The sequence below is a fragment of the Zalophus californianus genome, chromosome 14 (assembly GCF_009762305.2).
Source record: "Zalophus californianus isolate mZalCal1 chromosome 14, mZalCal1.pri.v2, whole genome shotgun sequence".
In the NCBI taxonomy this organism is placed as follows: Eukaryota; Metazoa; Chordata; class Mammalia; order Carnivora; family Otariidae; genus Zalophus; species Zalophus californianus.
In genome coordinates this window covers 26,314,638-26,330,469 of record NC_045608.1, presented here as the reverse complement: position 1 = coordinate 26,330,469, position 15,832 = coordinate 26,314,638, and the positions used below count along the sequence as shown (strand labels likewise).

The window sequence follows — 15,832 nt, the reverse complement described above, 5'->3', positions numbered from 1 at the left end:
TTGTAAAGATTTTATTTATTTGACACAGAGAGAAAGAGCACAAGCAGAGGGAACGGCAGGGAGAGGGGGAGGCAGGCTCCCCGCTGAGCAGGGAGCCCGATTCGGGACTCGATCCCGGGACCCTGGGATCATGACCTGAGCTGAAGGCAGACGCTTAACCGGCTGAGCCACCCAGGCGTCCCAGGGGGGATAAATTTTAAACTACTGACCCTTTCTTTGGTGATTCTAGGCCCATTTAGATTTTCTTTTCTTAAACCAATTATATTTTTGAAATAGTGTCCACATAAGCATAAAATTGTTCATGAAGTGTGCTCATGATTTAAAAAGTCTCTGTGGTACCTCTGGTTATGCCTCTGTTTCAGAGCTCAAGTCATTTATTTGTGCTTCCTCTGCTCCTTTTTTCTAAGTCAGTCTTTCCTGAAGCTTATCTAATTAGTTTTTTCAGGGGGCAGCTGAGTGGCTCAGTTGGTTAAGCGTCTGCCTTCGGCTCAGGTCATGATCCCACGGTCCTGGGATTGAGCCCTTCATAGGGCACCCTGCTCAGTGGGGAGCCTGCTTCTCCTTCTCCCTCTGCCATTCCCCCCACTTGTGCTCTCTGGCTCTCTCTAGCTCTCTGTCAAATAAATACATAAATCTAATAAATAAATAAATAAATAAATTAGGTTTTTCAAACTACTAGCTATTGATTTATTGATCTGTTTTTTTCTTGCTTTCTAAGTCATTAATTGCCACATTAATATTTATTATTTTTTTGGATATATTTTGTGTCTTCTGTAACTTTATTGTGGTGAAAGCTTATTTCAGTGTTTACTCTTTCTTGTTTTTTTTTTTTCACATCTTGCTATCATTAAGGTATTAGTGTTTCTAAATTAAGTATAGGAGCATTGGGAAAAACCATGTGCTCAACATCTTGTATAAGGTCATTTAGTAACATCTTCCTGACATTAAGATGTACTTACAAACTTGTGTTTAAAAGCCTGTGTGAAAAGACATTTGCTGAATTGTTTGACAGGACACTGTATAAAGCATCCTTCAAGTAATTTCTTCCTTTTTTTAAAAAGATTATTTATTGGGGCGATTGGGTGGCTCAGTCGGTTAAGCGTCTGCCTTCGGCTCAGGTCATGATCCCAGGGTCCTGGGATTGAGCCCCAAGTCAGGCTCTCTGCTCAGCCGGAAGTCTGCTTCTCCCTCTCCTGCTGCCCCTCCCCCGCTCAAGTGCATGCACGTGCGTGGGGTCTCTCTCACTTGCGTACTCTCAAATAAATAAATAAAATCTTAAAAAAGTTATTTATTTACTTATTTGAGAGAGAGTGAGCGAGAGAGAGAGCACGCACAAGCGGGGGGAGGAGCAGAGGGAGAGAATCCTCAAGTAGACTCCCTGCTGAGTGTGGAGCCCAATGCAGGGCTTGATTTCACGACCCTGAGATCATGACCTGAGCCGAAATCAAGATTCAGTTGCTCAAATAACTGATCCACCCAGGCACCCCAGTAACTTCTTCCTTTTGTTAAGATGTAAGTGTTATAAATTTATGTGTGAAGCTTATGGGAAAAGCTATACGCTTACCCCCTTGAAATTACATGGTGTTTAAACCATCTCTCAAGTAACATCTTCCTTTCATTAAGGTCTAAGTCTTTTTCAACCTGTGTTTAGAAGCATATGGGAAAGGCCTGCGCTAAGTCCTTGGAACTACGCTGTGCTTAGATGGCCACTCAGTGACAGTGTTCAGTCTTCTAGTACATGTGTTGAAGGTTATGTTTTCTCCAAGTACGTTTTTAGCTGCATGCTGTAAGTTTTGACATTTGGTATTTACTACCTTTATATACTGATTTCTGATTTTACTGACTTATGTTCAGAGAATGTGGTCTGTATCGTATCTCGTCTTTAGTATTTGTTGAGATGTGCTTTTTGTCTATTTTGGTAAAAATCCCATGGATGCTTGAAAAGAGTATGTAGCTGCTAACAGTTGGGCATAACTAATCTCCATAGATATATGGAGATTGTTGACTGTGTTGTTTATATCCTCTATAATCCTTATTAATGTTTTATCTGAGAGAGACAATTTATTACGTCTTTGGATATATTTTGCGTTTTGGTTATATTTTGGATATTATTTCTTTGGATATATCTTGTGCTGTATTTTTATACTTTATGCTGAGAGAGAGGGAGTCACTCTCAGACTCCCTCAGCCCTAATGGGATTTACCATCTTGCATTCTAACCACTTGTTTAACTGCCCCTCTATTGGAATCTGAGCTTCTTAAAAGCAGGGACTGTGTCACACTGTGCCTAGCAAGAGAAGGTGCTCGGTAAATATTTGGGAAGCAAATGAATGGCCAATAAATAAGTAGAGAAGTTCCCAGAGGGCGTATAATATCTCCTTCTAGCAGCTGGTAGATCACTGACTTGGCCAGCAAGCTCCTCAGGAGGTCATGTCAGAGCTGCGCCCAGAATGGCTCCTGTGAGGGTAAATAGGCCCTTTCCAGGAAACAGGCCCAACAGACACGGCCTCCTCAGGTTGACAGAGTTGACAGAGTGGTGGTCTCCCAGGGGTCCCACTGTGCCAGGGAAGCTATGGGCCTTCTAAGGCATCTCTTCCTGCCTACCATAGGTACGAGTTCTCCAGAAGGAGCTTGCTGCGTCTGCCTCGGAAGACACACACCCCTACAAGGAGGAGCTGGAGACAGCCTTGGAGCAGTGCTTCTACTGCCTGTACAGCTTCCCTAGCAAGAAAAGCAAGGCCAGGTACCTGGAGGAGCACTCGGCCCAGCAGGTGAGGGTGCTGCCCAGACCCCCCGCACCTGCCCCTGCGCAGAGGAGTGGGGCTCAGAGAAGCAGGGGGTCTGAGCACTCTTTAAGGACATCAGACGCATAGCTCTTGCACCAGAAGAATGAGACTGGTCTGACGTAGTCTGATCACAGGAAAAGGGTTTTCCTTGCAAAAACTACCTTTTCGCAAATGTTGACTAATCATTCAAAAGCACAGCATGGCAATTTTCAAAGGATTTCTTTTTCCAATTTGTATAATACAAATAATTCTTTAGAGGTTTTCATTTGTTCTTGTTTGGTTTTCAGAGCAGTGTTGGGTATATTACCTCATGGCTCGTCATTTATTCTCTAATCTTACCAGTTCCATCCCCTGAATGTAAGCTACTTGGGCAGGGCCCGCACAGGGCACCATACAGAATGCAGAACCACCCTGGTCCAGAGCAAGCAGTGGGGTAGCTGAGGCTCAGGGAGAGGGTCAGTGGCCTGGCCACAGTCCCCACTCGTGCTTGAACCTACCCTCTGGCTTGGCCACATGGACTCACAGAGTGCAGCCCTCAGTTTCCAATATTTGTCTCTATAAAGACTTGGGCGTATGCCAGTTTACTCTTCTGTTCTTCAGACGTTTGGTTTCGGGGATTACAGTGGGTATGCAAAATTTTAAGGGTATACAGGTCTGTTTCTAAACTCTAATATATTGTAACCTCGTCTGTGTTTTTCCCATGGAAGAACTTTTCCCTTTCTGCTTTAACCCTGACTGCACTATGATCTGCCTTCTGTCTTTTCTCAAGGTGGACCTTATATGGGAGGACGCCCTGTTTATGTTTGAGTATTTTAAGCCCAAGACCCTTCCTGAATTTGACAGCTACAAGACCAGCACTGTGTCTGCTGATTTGGCCAACCTTTTGAAGAGAATCGCCACCATTGTGCCCCGCACAGAGAGGCCAGCGCTGAGCCTGGACAAAGTCTCCGCCTACATTGAGGGCGCCTCAACTGAGGTAGGAACTGAGTGTGATGGGGCTGTGTCCTGTCATTTTTTTCCTCCAGCATTGCTGTTTATGCACCTTGGCTTCTTTGCTTGCTTTATACCAGAAGTCAGGGCCATGAGAAGCCTAAGGTCTGTCCTGTGCTAATGTGCATGGTCCTGGGTTTACAGCCTGACTGGTCACATCTGAAACCCTGACTCCATCTCTCCTTATCCTTGGTCCTTCACCTGCTAGGTGCCCTGCCTTCCAGAAGGGGCCGACCCCTCCCCTCCGGTGGTGAATGAGCTCTACTACCTCCTGGCTGATTACCATTTCAAAAACAAGGAGCAGTCCAAGGCCATCAAGTTCTACATGCACGACATCTGTATCTGCCCCAACAGGTCAGTGGCCTGGGCACAGGGTCAGGCACGGAGGGCTGGGGTGACTCCAGCTCAGTAAGCTCCTCACTGGGCCAGTTTGGGGTTTCCCTGCCCTAGCAGAGAGACCAGGGAAAAAGGAATGGGAAAGTGTGTTTAGCACTCTGCAGTTTTTGGGAAAGATAAGTTCTTCATAAAAAGAAGAGCAATGAAGAAGCCTTCTTTCCAGAAGGTGCCTGGGATGAGCGTTGGGATCAGAGAAGGTATGAGTCCAGGGTCCAGGCCAGCAGGGGAAGGGGATGCCACCTGGCTCCATCCTGTTGGTTGTGTACTGTCTCCTTTCCTGGCTTCTGGCCCTGGGAAGTGGGCTGATGTGCTCTCTGTGTCTTTAGTTATGGTTGTTTTGTTATTTGGGGGTAAGGGCCCTACTCATAAAGTCTGATTCATTTGATTGAGAGGGAACATTTTCTCATAGCTGCCACACCTAGGAGGTTAGCCTGGGGTCAAGGTAAGCCTTGTGTCTGAAGGGTCCAGAGTGGTATCTGTAGGTGAGTACTCAGGGGCCAGGCCACAGTGGCTGCCCACCCTCAGGCGAAACCGGCGAGCTCCACCTTGTCAGGATCCACCTGGCCCAGGGGAGAGGGGCTGGGGTCTGAATGGGGAAGCCAGTTTACACAACTTCTGTAGCTTGGGGGAAAGGTTCTCCCAGACCCCCTGTTGCTCGGCCTCTGGTTTCCTCCAGGCAGGGAGCCATGTGCCAGTGGCCCTGGATGTCCTCTCTGGGGTCACTGTAGGCCAGTGTGGTGGCTCAGGCCGGCTGAGTGCTCACAGCTCTAGACAGCGAGCAGTCACCTCCCTTGTACTGCTACCTCCATATCTGAAAAGTAAGGGTGATAAAACCCACCTGTCCATGGGGAAGTGGGAGCTTGGCATGGCACCTCTCACCCAACAGCCACGTGGGCTATAAGACGAGGTTCATGACAGCTCAGCTGGGCCTCATTCGAACCTATACGTGCACCTGTTCAGAGCCCTGCCAGAGAGGTGGGATGTCCTGTGAGGACTGGTCCCAGGGCCAGGAGGAACTTGGTAGCCCACTCCTGGGCCCTCCTTCGTTCCAGCCCTATGTAGCAGGCTGACGTCAGGGATGACTTGGGCTCAGTCTCATCTTCTGTGCTAGTTAAGATGGAAGTTCGGATACTGGTTTTTTCTTTAAATCTTCTGAGCCCTCTAGATACAGGTGAAGCCCATGACAGACAGCTGGGTGGATGGTGGAGTGTTCTGGCCACAGTGTTTGTTGGTGGTTCCTGTGGGGAAAACAGAGTCTTATGAGGATGCTAGCAATGGCTTTTCTCGACCTGTGTTCATTGCACTCTTCCACTGCTCTTGCTCAGCTGGGATTAGGCTGCCTTGGCCAGGCATTTCATAGAGTGGCATCTGGGGGGACAAGATGGGAGTAGGCCACAATACAGCTCATCCCTCTGCCAAAGAAACAACTCTGGGCCCAGTGCTAGGAGCAGGCCTGCCCTGCATGAGTCTAAGAGCCCAGCGCACAGGTTCTGGACACTTCCTCCTCCTGAGTTCATGGCATCACTGGCCCTTGGGCTGGCCCCCATTGTCCCTGTGGGTCAGCATTCCCCAAGTGTGGGTTGTATACTGCTCTGCTAGAATCAAGAACCCACGTCAGGACTTTGCTTTTGTTGACACATAGAGGAGCATTTTGAGGTTTTATGATGATGTGTCTGTGTTCTTGGTTACTCATGTTTGTGACTGTGCATAGTGGTTTCCATTTGGGTACTCATGCAGGCGTTTGGGCATACACCGTGATGTGGTCCTTTCCCTCAAGGCAAGGGCAGAGGGAGTTGCTGAAGGCTTAAGGTGGAAGGAGCTGGCCCTGGTAGAAAGTCCCTGACAGGGTTCCCACCGTCTGGAGGGGAGCTTGACACCTACCGCCATGCTTCCTCCTGGAGGTGACCTGAGCAGAGCCCTGGATCCCCAGGCCCTGAGGAGGAAAGGGTATACTCAGGACCTCCACACAGGGGCTGAAGCCTTCATTTTTTTTTTTTTTTTTGGCCCTAGGGCAAAGGTGGCTTTTATTTCCTCTCTTGGGGAAGAAGGGGGAGGGGAGTTTTCCCACACACACCAACCTAAGGAAGGGGTGGGTGCGCCCCCAGAGGATGGGGCTGGAAGAGCTGAAGGGCTCCTCCACATCCAATCCTGGCCCTGGGTTGCAGGGTGTGCTCATGAGAGTCACTCCCGTTAGGGTGGCAGCTTCTGCATGAATGAAGGCACATGGAGGTATCCGCTGGTGTTCACAAAGAGGAAGGGGGAGAAGGTGCCCTGAGTGAGGGAGCGGAGAGTCAGGATGGCCAACCCCATGCTCAACGCCTGCCCAGGATGAGGACTCGCAAAAGGCCTGACTGGTGTGACTTCTCTCCCGAGAAGGGCCGGGGTGGGGGGCCCAGAGGCACTGCTCGATTCAATGGCTGGTCCTTTAAATGTCCATCTCAAACTGTGACTCTTCACCACCGGCCGGCTTATCTTCTGGGCTGTTGCGCAGGTGGTTCTGGCTGGGCTCTGTGGGGGGCTCCTCACTGGTGGGGCTGGTGACTCCGGGAATGGTGGGCAGGTCCCGCGGAGGTGTTTTGGTCACAGGTGAGTTCCGGCACTCCATCAAGAACTTCCGGTCATAGATGATCCTGGTACCTCCCGGGGTGGTGCTGAAGAGCGTGCCGCTGGGGGTGGTGCTGTAGTCCCCGGGCGGAAGCTGCACGCCATTGCCGAGGATCACCCGGCGAGTGGCGGGGATGGCCCGGCTTGGGGTCTGGCTACAGCTGCTGCCCCCGGACATGGTCTCCCGCGCGCTGCGCCTGCAGCCGGAGCGTGGCCCTGAAGCCTTCATTTTTGCTATCCCTGGTTACCATTTAAGCCTTCAGGCCTCTTTACTGCTCCTTTGTTTGCACTTTCTCATCTCCAGGTGCCTGGAGTATGGCAGAAGCACGTGTGAGCTTCATAAGTTTGCTGTGTCCCTACATAATGCCTTAGAGACTGTCAAATAGTCCAGGAAGCCAGTTAGCCAGTTTTAAAGTTAGTATAGCAGTGGGTCAAAAATTGTTAGTGTTCACGGAGGGTAGCATCTGTCATGTGATTGCTGCCTTTTCTGTTGTCTGTACTCACACTCAGGAAATTTCACTCTCCCAAGTGCCCAGAAATCATCTTAGCCTTGCTCTTCATCTCAGAGAACCTTCTGCGTTTTCCCTACTACTTTCTTTCAGGCGATCTCAGAGCAGTGGGGTCTTAGCCGTCTTGTGGTCCCCTCGCTCTCCATCTCGCTGCTGGGAACTCAGCTGGAGAGGGCAGGATCTGGTCAAGGTCCCAGAGGGAGAACCATGTAGAAGCTACCTGATTGTGTTTTCAGGGTCTTGGCTGCCCCATGCTTTTGGTCAGTGGGTGTGTTGATGGCAGGTGCTACCAGTGAGGGGTTAGGTGAGGTGGCAGCAAGATAGGAGCCTCTCTATCACCTTGGATGGGCAATGCTTTGTAAAGCACCCCTTTTCCTTTCCATCAGAGACATTCTATAGGTAACCCTTCCAAGCAAGGAAGCAAAAGGGAGCAGAGTCCAAGAGCCCACAGTGCTGGTGAGCACAGTTTGGGCTCGAGTTGGTGGGGATCCTCTTAGAACACTTCCTGAGTACCTGTGAGGTGCTGGATGACCTAAGATACATGTCTTGTGGTGTCCCAGCAGCTGTGCTCTCTTGAGGTGGGTTTTCTTTTTTTTTCTTTCAGATTTTTATTATTTATTTACTTGAGAGAGAATGAGTGAGGGAGAGAGAGAAGGAGCAGGGGGAGGGACAGAGGGAGAAGCAGACTCCCTGCCTAGCTGGGAGCCCAATGTAGGGCTCGATCCTGGGACTCCTGGATCATGACCCGAGCTGAAGGCAGATGCTTAAACCGACTGAGCCACCCAGATGCCCCAGTGAGGTGTGTTTTCTTAGCCATATTTCATAGCTCAGAGACATGGTGTCACTGGGTGGTGGAGCTGGGCTCTGGGCCCTGGCCTGGGAGACGGGCTCCCACAAATCCCCGGGGTCGCCGCCCCGCAGGCTATCATGTCTGCGGTGCTGTAAGGGCAGTGGTGTGTTTACTGGTGCTTTTGTCGTGACCACAGGTTTGATTCCTGGGCAGGCATGGCTCTGGCCCGGGCCAGTCGCATTCAGGACAAGCTGAACTCCAATGAACTGAAGAGTGATGGGCCCATCTGGAAGCATGCCACGCCTGTCCTGAACTGCTTCCGGCGGGCCCTGGAAATTGACAGCTCCAACCTTTCCCTGTGGATCGAGTATGGAACCATGTCCTACGCCTTGCACTCCTTCGCCTCACGCCAGCTGAAGCAGTGGCGGGCTGAGCTGCCCCCCGAGCTGGTGCAGCAGGTGAGGCGGGGCTCTGCCGAGGGGCTGCCGTGCTGCTCTCTGACTGAAGTGCCCTCAGGTGGCAAAGTTCTGTCCTGTCCTTTCCTTGCACTTGTCCTCACAACCCTGCTGTGAGCTCACAGATGATTCTCTTGAGACTGAAGCCATACTATGGTCAGTGACAGCTTGGTCCTGGGTCTTTAGACACCTAGTCTGGTGTCGGTGAATTTAGAGCCAGGCTCTTTTTATCTAGCTGGTCAGCCATCAGTTTCCTGGCAGTGGAGAAGCAGGGGAGGGGTGTTGGCCACCAGAAGTAGTTGTGTCTCTTCCCTGTTCCTTCAAAGGAACTTCCTGAGTACTTGTAAAATTTTTGACACTGTGTTGGGAATTTCGAGGTCCGCCGTGGTAGGGGGTGCCCCTAGTGCGGGTCGCTGGATGTCTAGACTGAGGTCTCTGTTGAGCAGGGCACCCTTGCCTCCTTGACTTGGAAGTGAAGGAGTCCCACCGACATGTTTAAGGCCGGTGTGGCAATAAGATGCCATGGTCCAGAAGGGTTTCTAGGAGAGCAGAGTACCGAAGGGGACTGTTTCTTGCAGTGATCATATGCGGTCAAAATCTAAACAAGATAATGGCCTTGTTAATGCTGCCATTGGATTGTTATGGGAACTCGGTGAGAGCAGTCCTGTCAGTGGGACTCTCAGCTATGGCTGTGCCGCCATCCTGACAGCCCCTTCGTCCTTGAGATTGGGCCTCTGTTGTCATGCCCAGCCCCCTACCCCCGGCCCCTGCGACCCTTCAGAGGCAGGTCACAGGCTTCCAGAGTGCTTGGCCTCGTGATGACCCTGACCTTCCCACATTGTGCTAAGTAGGGGAAGTCCTAGCCTTGTGCAAGGAGGTGACAGCTCTTTGTTGCTTTTACTGATTTTATATAGAAGTGAGGTGTCCTTAGCATTAAAAATTCAATTGGTATGGAAAAGCGTAAGTGGGAATGTAATAATGACATAAATGTCACCCTCCTGCAGTGGCCCCTTTTGTACCTGGGCGACATCCCTACCCACTAGCAGGGGTGTGTGAGGGGGAGGGGCTGCTATTTGAGGGCAATCAGCTCTAGCAAAGAGTCACAAAGCGAATCTACTCACAGTGGGACTCAGTTATCCTAGTGAATAGTGCCTACAAGGTGTGATTGGGACTTTACCTTCGTAATTAAAGAATGATGAAATTAACTCCTAAATCTTACCTTACTAGGACTTTGGTGGTAATTGCAAGGATGTGTTAATTCTTTGAACAAACCAGGAATGACTGAGTTTGGTTGGCTTGGAGGGAGCTTAATTTTCCAACAGTTTTAGGATAGCATGCTATGATGCCCCTTCACCTCAGCAGCATAAATTTAGGCAGCTACCTTTGCAGAAATGCTCGAGGACTACTTCCCTCTCACAGGATTCGCTAATGTCTTTGTGCCTTAGAAGAGTGTGTTACGGTCTCTTCCTTGACCAGTTGTCCTCCGTTTGGGAGATTGTAAACCACGTTAAATGTGCCTGGTGCTCATGTATAAAGGCTTTGTCCCCATTATTTTCATCGATTTCATGAAATCCCACATCTTTTGCAAAATTTGCCATTTATGTTTGCAGTAGATCTGCGTTATACCATCAGATGAGGTACAGAAATCAGCAAGAGACTGGCCACAGAATGAAGGGAGTGAGGTGGGTGGGGATGGGTGTCCGTGAAAGCGCTGGGGGACTATGCTGGAAGAGCACGAGCGGAATCCGACTGTTCCCATGCTGTCGTGACTGCCTTGGGGGCCTCGGAGTTCCCACATGAGGTCCTGCCGGACATCGGAGTGCTATATGGTACACTTTGAGAAAGCCACAAAAAGGCTAAAATCCCCTTCTCTCTTCACACATTTCCGGGTCTCCACACATCACCCACACTTGGCAAGGGCGACCTGGGGCTCTACCTCGGTGTTGTTTGAGGAATGCCGGTGGCCTCATCTTCTTCCCATGAGCTCTGTGTGCCACCGCCCATGCACCCGGAGGGTTGTCTCAGGGGGCCGGACTCTGGGCACCTCGGCCCTCAGGTTGTCCCTCTCTCTGTGTCTGCCCAGAGCGCATGAAGCCTAACAGGCCAGTGAGAACAGTGGCTCCCCCACATGACTGGGCATCAGAACCTTTCAGGGGGACTGGGGAGCTTGTTAAAAGGCCCCGTCGGGAACTCACAGTCAGAAGCTGCCCTTGCGCAGGCTCCCTGGGTGGTATCCTGGGGACGAGCCTGGCACCAGTGGCAGAGGACAAAGGTGGCGGCGGGAAGGGTAGTGTGGCCACGGGGCAAGGACAGGTGTTGGGTTCTGTGACAGGGCCAAACCCTGGAAGAAAATGGGCAAGAGAAGAGCAGCATGGCCCTGTTTTAACCATCGCCTCCGTTATAGAAACCACTCTTCAGTCATAGAAGAAACACCTTCTTTAAAACAACTGCCACGGGGCGCCTGGGTAGCTCAGTCGTTAAGCGTCTGCCTTCGGCTCAGGTCATGATCCCAGGGTCCTGGGATCGAGTCCCACATCGGGCTCCCTGCTCAGCGGGAAGCCTGCTTCTCCCTCTCCCACTCCCCCTGCTTGTGTTCCTGCTCTCACTGTCTCTCTCTGTCAAATAAATAAATAAAATCTTAAAAAAAAAAAAAAAAAAAACTGCCACAGTAAGGACAAAGCTAAAATCTTTTTGGCTCCTCCCCATCCCCCACCCCCGCTTTTAGTCCCTTCATTCCTGCTTCAGAGCAACCTACAGTTAGGCTTGTATCTTTCCAGACTTTAAACAAACACTCTTTCTTATGTATACATGTACTCCTGGAAAGAATGCCGTTATTTACCTGTTCTTCTAGCCTAAATGCTGTCATGCTGTGTATGGCTGTTGAGCTTCCTTTTCATTCAGCCACCACGTTGTTGAGCTCTACTCACGCCATGCAACCCTCTTTGATTGTGACCGTCCTATGCAGAGGCCCCTTACTCCATTCTGTTTCTAGTGTAGCAGCCCCAGGGCTGAGCAGGCTCGGAACCAAGTCCCTGGTAGCACCAGGAACAATGTTACCCTCTGCTGGGACTCACTGGGGTGGGTGGAGCACGGACCTTGGGCTTCTTTCTCTCGTCCTCCACCAGTGAAGCCCAGTAGGATTTAGCAGAATAGAGGTTTTCCAGGAAGTAAATATGAGAAATCAGAATGCCCTTTCTGCCATTGGTACTTGAGGGTTTTGTTTGTAGAGCTCCCCAAGAGGAGGGAACTTTTGGCTCCCCCAGGAAGGGGCAGGGAAGGCAGAAAGTGGGCGACAGACAGGAGACCCAGGTTGACTCCCTGCACACCTCTTCCCCTTGCCTGTTCTTTCTCCTGCATAGCTCGTGGCCTCTGTGGCTGAACTCCATTCTGATCTTTGGAAGCCAGTGGCCCAGGTAGTTCAGGGCCTGAAACTGGGCTCCCAAGCCATCTTGCCAGAGTGTTGGGGGTGGTAGGAGAGAGATGGAAATCCACCAGGCGTGCAGGTGTCCCAGCAAGCAGGGAAGGAAGGAGGTTTTGCATTGTTGCCCAGGGTGAAAACTGCCTCGCAGGGCTGCCCTGTGCCTCCTGTTTTTTTTTTTCCACCCCTGGTAAGGCAGTTTTCTACCTGAAGTATGTCATGGGGACACAGCCCCTTGGTTGCTAGAGCAGTTTGGGTTTATTGTGCCTGATCAGATGAGCTGTAGGACACATGTTGACAGCTGTGCACTTTAGCTTCTGCCTGCAAACTTGCCAAAGGGGTGTGTTACAGGAAAACCAGTGGTTTCCCTTGTCAATTCTCAGGCAAGGGCAGAGGAGCCTTGGTACTCTTTGGAGCCAGAGCCTTCTAGCTGTGTGGCCTGAGGGAGGAACTTGATGTCCCTGCTGTGGTTTTGGTTGTAAGAAGGCTGACCGTTTCTCCTGTGTGGCAGTGTGGTGAGAACTGACACCTCCTTAGCCCCTCTCATGGGCCGGCCCTGGGCCAGGCACCCTGGCCATGAGGTGAATGAGGGGCCATAGTGGCAGATGCACATCTCGCTGAACCTGTCCTTACAGGTGGTGTGAGGGTGTCTGGCAGAGCTCTGGAACATGGCGGACCCTTAGTGGCTCTCCCTTCTGTTCCTGTCTTAAGTGTTGTGACCGCCACACCTACTGAGGACTGGGACTCTGGCAGCATGTGTTTTATGTGGGGGAGGGAGGGGCTTGGCCTCTTGGTGGGGATCTGTGTGGTACCAGACCAGCTGGGGCTCTTCACAGTTGCCCTTCCTTTCTCAGTAGGTGGCTTTATGAGCCCCAGTGGCAGAGCTGGGTGGGCAACGGGCTAGTGACTTGGTTGAGGCCACATGGCTACAGAGCGGTCAGAACAGGACTCCAGTGAAGTGGCTGCCTTTTACTTACACAGATCTACAGAATCTTATTTTGGAGGGGTACGATGGGGTCACTTGGCTTGTGCTGTGTCCTGGCTCTCCACTGTGATTCTTCCTATCATATCTCACCCATTGATGGTGTCTTGATTCCTAGGTGGTAATTTTCTTTCCCAAGACGTGTTTGACGGAGCGGTGGGGTTCTTTGTGCCAGCCCCAGGGCCATTGCTGCAGGAGATTCCCGTAGCTCAGTGCCCGCTGGATAAACGTTCGTAGAGTAGCCTTCCTGTGCTCAGTGGGGCATGGGTACTCCTCCCATGGGTGGCAGGCAGCGCCCTTGCCAGAGCTTAGCACTTCCTCTAGGCCCCTAGGCGAGACTAGAAGAGGTCGCCGTTTCCCTGCTGTCGGGCTAGGGCCATGGAGATGAGGGGCCAGAGACCTGGGCTTCTGGGAACAGTGGCCCCTCTAGCCCCACACGGGCAATCTTCATTCCAGGTCCCAGCCCAGGAGCTCTGGGATGAAGGGCACGTGATGGCTGACATTCCACGTGGACAGTGCTTAGGTGCTGGCCCGTAGCCCTTATACAGGGACTGGGAAAAGTGATCCTCTGAGTTGGAAAGCATCTTAGAAGCTGATCCTCTGTCCTAGCTGTTTCCACCCTTCAGTGTGCGAGAGGGTGGCTGGAGGCACAGCTCCAAGGCCATGGGTGTTGGATGGGGCTCAGGAATCTGCCATTTTGTAAGTACCCCGAGTCCCTCTGGAAGGGTGCAGAGGACAGGGTGAGAAGTCCCATGGTACCCTCTCCAGTGCTGTGTTGCTGGGTGTTGGGTGCACACCCTCTCCAGCTCTGCTTTCCCACCCTGGTGAGCGGGGGAGAGAACGAAGTGCTCATCGCCTGTGGTGGGGGCTCAGAACATTGGTGCTGGCTCTTGGCATTCTCAGACCGACACAGCAGAGCTGCTGTTGACCTGGTTCTCCTGGCCGCCCCGGCCTCATGCTGTCTCCCCCTCCCAGGCAGAGAACCTCACTGCAGCCGTAGTAAGGGTCACCACTGGGACCTGTAGAAGGGGATCAGGAGGTACTTCATAAACTCCTGAACTGTGTGGTACAGATACTGCAGGGGGACGGTAAAAGAAAGGAGACTGGAGTTGACGTGAGGAGACATGGGTTTCAGTCCAGCTCTGTGCCTTACTTGAGGTGTGCCTCGCACGGCTCCCGTGGCCTCTCCACACTCAGTGTCCCCAGCTATGAAATGGTGACAGCACTTCTGTGTGTCAGGCTTGTTGAGAGGATTGTAACTTTGCAAAGAAGACAGCAGGGCCTCCCGAAGGATAAGGCATGGTCCTGCGCAGTTTCGGGCCCCGGGCCTGGCCCAGCCTGGTCTCGCGCTCTCATTCCAGATGGAGGGCCGGCGCGACAGCATGCTGGAGACAGCCAGGCACTGTTTCACGTCCGCAGCCCGCTGCGAGGGTGACGGTGACGAGGAGGAGTGGCTCATCCACTACATGCTGGGCAAGGTTGCCGAGAAGCAGCAGCAGCCGCCCGCTGTGTACCTGCTGCACTACCGACAGGCCGGCCACTACCTGCACGAGGAGGCCGCCCGCTACCCCAAGAAGATCCACTACCACAATCCCCCTGAGCTGGCCATGGAGGCCCTGGAGGTGACACCGTGCCGGCGCCGGGCGGGGAACCAGGGCAGGGGCGGGCCAGTCTCCCTGTCTCCCTGGGGATGGGGCATGAGGTCCCAGTGACTCCCATGCAACCTGTTGGAAACTTCTCTGTGTTCAGCAGCTCTGTGTGCAATGAAATTAAAGCAGCCTTTCCTCTCTCTTCTAAGTGGTGCTTACCATCCTTTCTGGGAGAGCGAGTGTTTTGTTTGTCTCTCCCAGAAGAAAATTGCCTTTCCTCCTTAGCACGTGCAGGTTGCCGGAACCTGATTCGGTGAGGATGTCAGTGCGGCACAGCGTTTCCTGGTGCCCTTGTTCCTGGCAAGGGCACAGGCTGAGCCCAGAGCACCCGGCTTGGCAGGACAGGGCTGGGGGGCGAGGGGAGGGGGTAGCCTGCTCTCTTGGCCCCAGATTTGGGGTCTTGTGCTGCTCCTCAAGAGAAGAGCAGTTGTTTACTGCTCAGATTTGCTTTTATGATTTCTGGAGCACTTCATACCATGCTCTCCTCCGATGCTCAGGGCAGTGCTGGGAGGCAGGCTGGGAGACTGCAATCAGCACGTTTTGTAGGGAGGAAACTGCATGGGTGAGGATCCATGTATGCTTGGCCCGACCCAGGCCTCGCTGCTTCCTGAGCACATTAGCTTTGCCCTTTCTGAGGCTGCGGTGCCCAGCCCCTGCTGGTCCCCTGTGCCAGGCAAGCTTTTTGGAGTTTGGGGCAGAATGTGCTTGCTGCTTATGCCTTGTCTGCCTTGGTGTTTTTTTTCTGATTATAAAACTAACACATTTTCATGGTTAAAAAATATATATAAGAATCCAACATTCACAAGTGTTTAAAATGAAAAACTAAAGTTCCTGGTGATCCTAGTCCCCCAACCCAATAATCCCTGTTAACAGTTTGGGCATGTCCTTATTGTTCTAGATTTTCCCCCTGTTAACATTATAGATACACAGTAACATTTTATCATTTTGCACCTGGCATTTTTCACTAGACAAGATGTAGTGCAAGACGTTGTCGGCTTCCTTCCCTGCCCCTGGGCCCTCCAGTCTGGCTGGATATCTTATTTGTCCAACTCCTCCTTCATGGGTTTGGCCTTCTTTTCCACTTCTTCCTCAACAGGGTGCAGACAGGGGCTGGCCTGCATGTCAGGGAGCACTTACAGGAGTATTTCCAAGGGTCTTTTAATGTTACATCCACAATTTCTTATTGCCCTGAAAGGTTATACTGATCTATGAGCATGTCTGTTTTCCCTCAACCATGTTTTCCCTCTTTTTAAT

At 51.7% G+C, this 15,832-nt stretch overlaps 2 protein-coding genes across 8 annotated transcripts in view; one reads left to right on the top strand and one right to left on the bottom strand.

Moving 5' to 3' along the window:
- Positions 1 to 15,832, top strand: part of CABIN1 (calcineurin binding protein 1) — a 152,254-nt gene that overhangs the window by 52,947 nt on the left and 83,475 nt on the right. For all 7 annotated transcript variants that reach the window (XM_027576452.2, XM_027576447.2, XM_027576451.2 and 4 more), the window contains 5 exons: positions 2,609 to 2,770; positions 3,555 to 3,761; positions 3,984 to 4,129; positions 8,271 to 8,532; positions 14,291 to 14,551. In XM_027576452.2, coding sequence (XP_027432253.1) covers positions 2,609 to 2,770; positions 3,555 to 3,761; positions 3,984 to 4,129; positions 8,271 to 8,532; positions 14,291 to 14,551 — 1,038 coding nt within the window. The remainder of the gene's footprint in view (positions 1 to 2,608; positions 2,771 to 3,554; positions 3,762 to 3,983; positions 4,130 to 8,270; positions 8,533 to 14,290; positions 14,552 to 15,832) is intronic.
- On the bottom strand, positions 6,157 to 6,954 carry LOC113912763 (eukaryotic translation initiation factor 4E-binding protein 1-like). Its single transcript, XM_035723927.1, has one exon. It carries the CDS (start codon positions 6,951 to 6,953, stop codon positions 6,597 to 6,599), a length of 357 nt encoding a protein of 118 aa, XP_035579820.1. The 5' UTR covers position 6,954; the 3' UTR covers positions 6,157 to 6,596.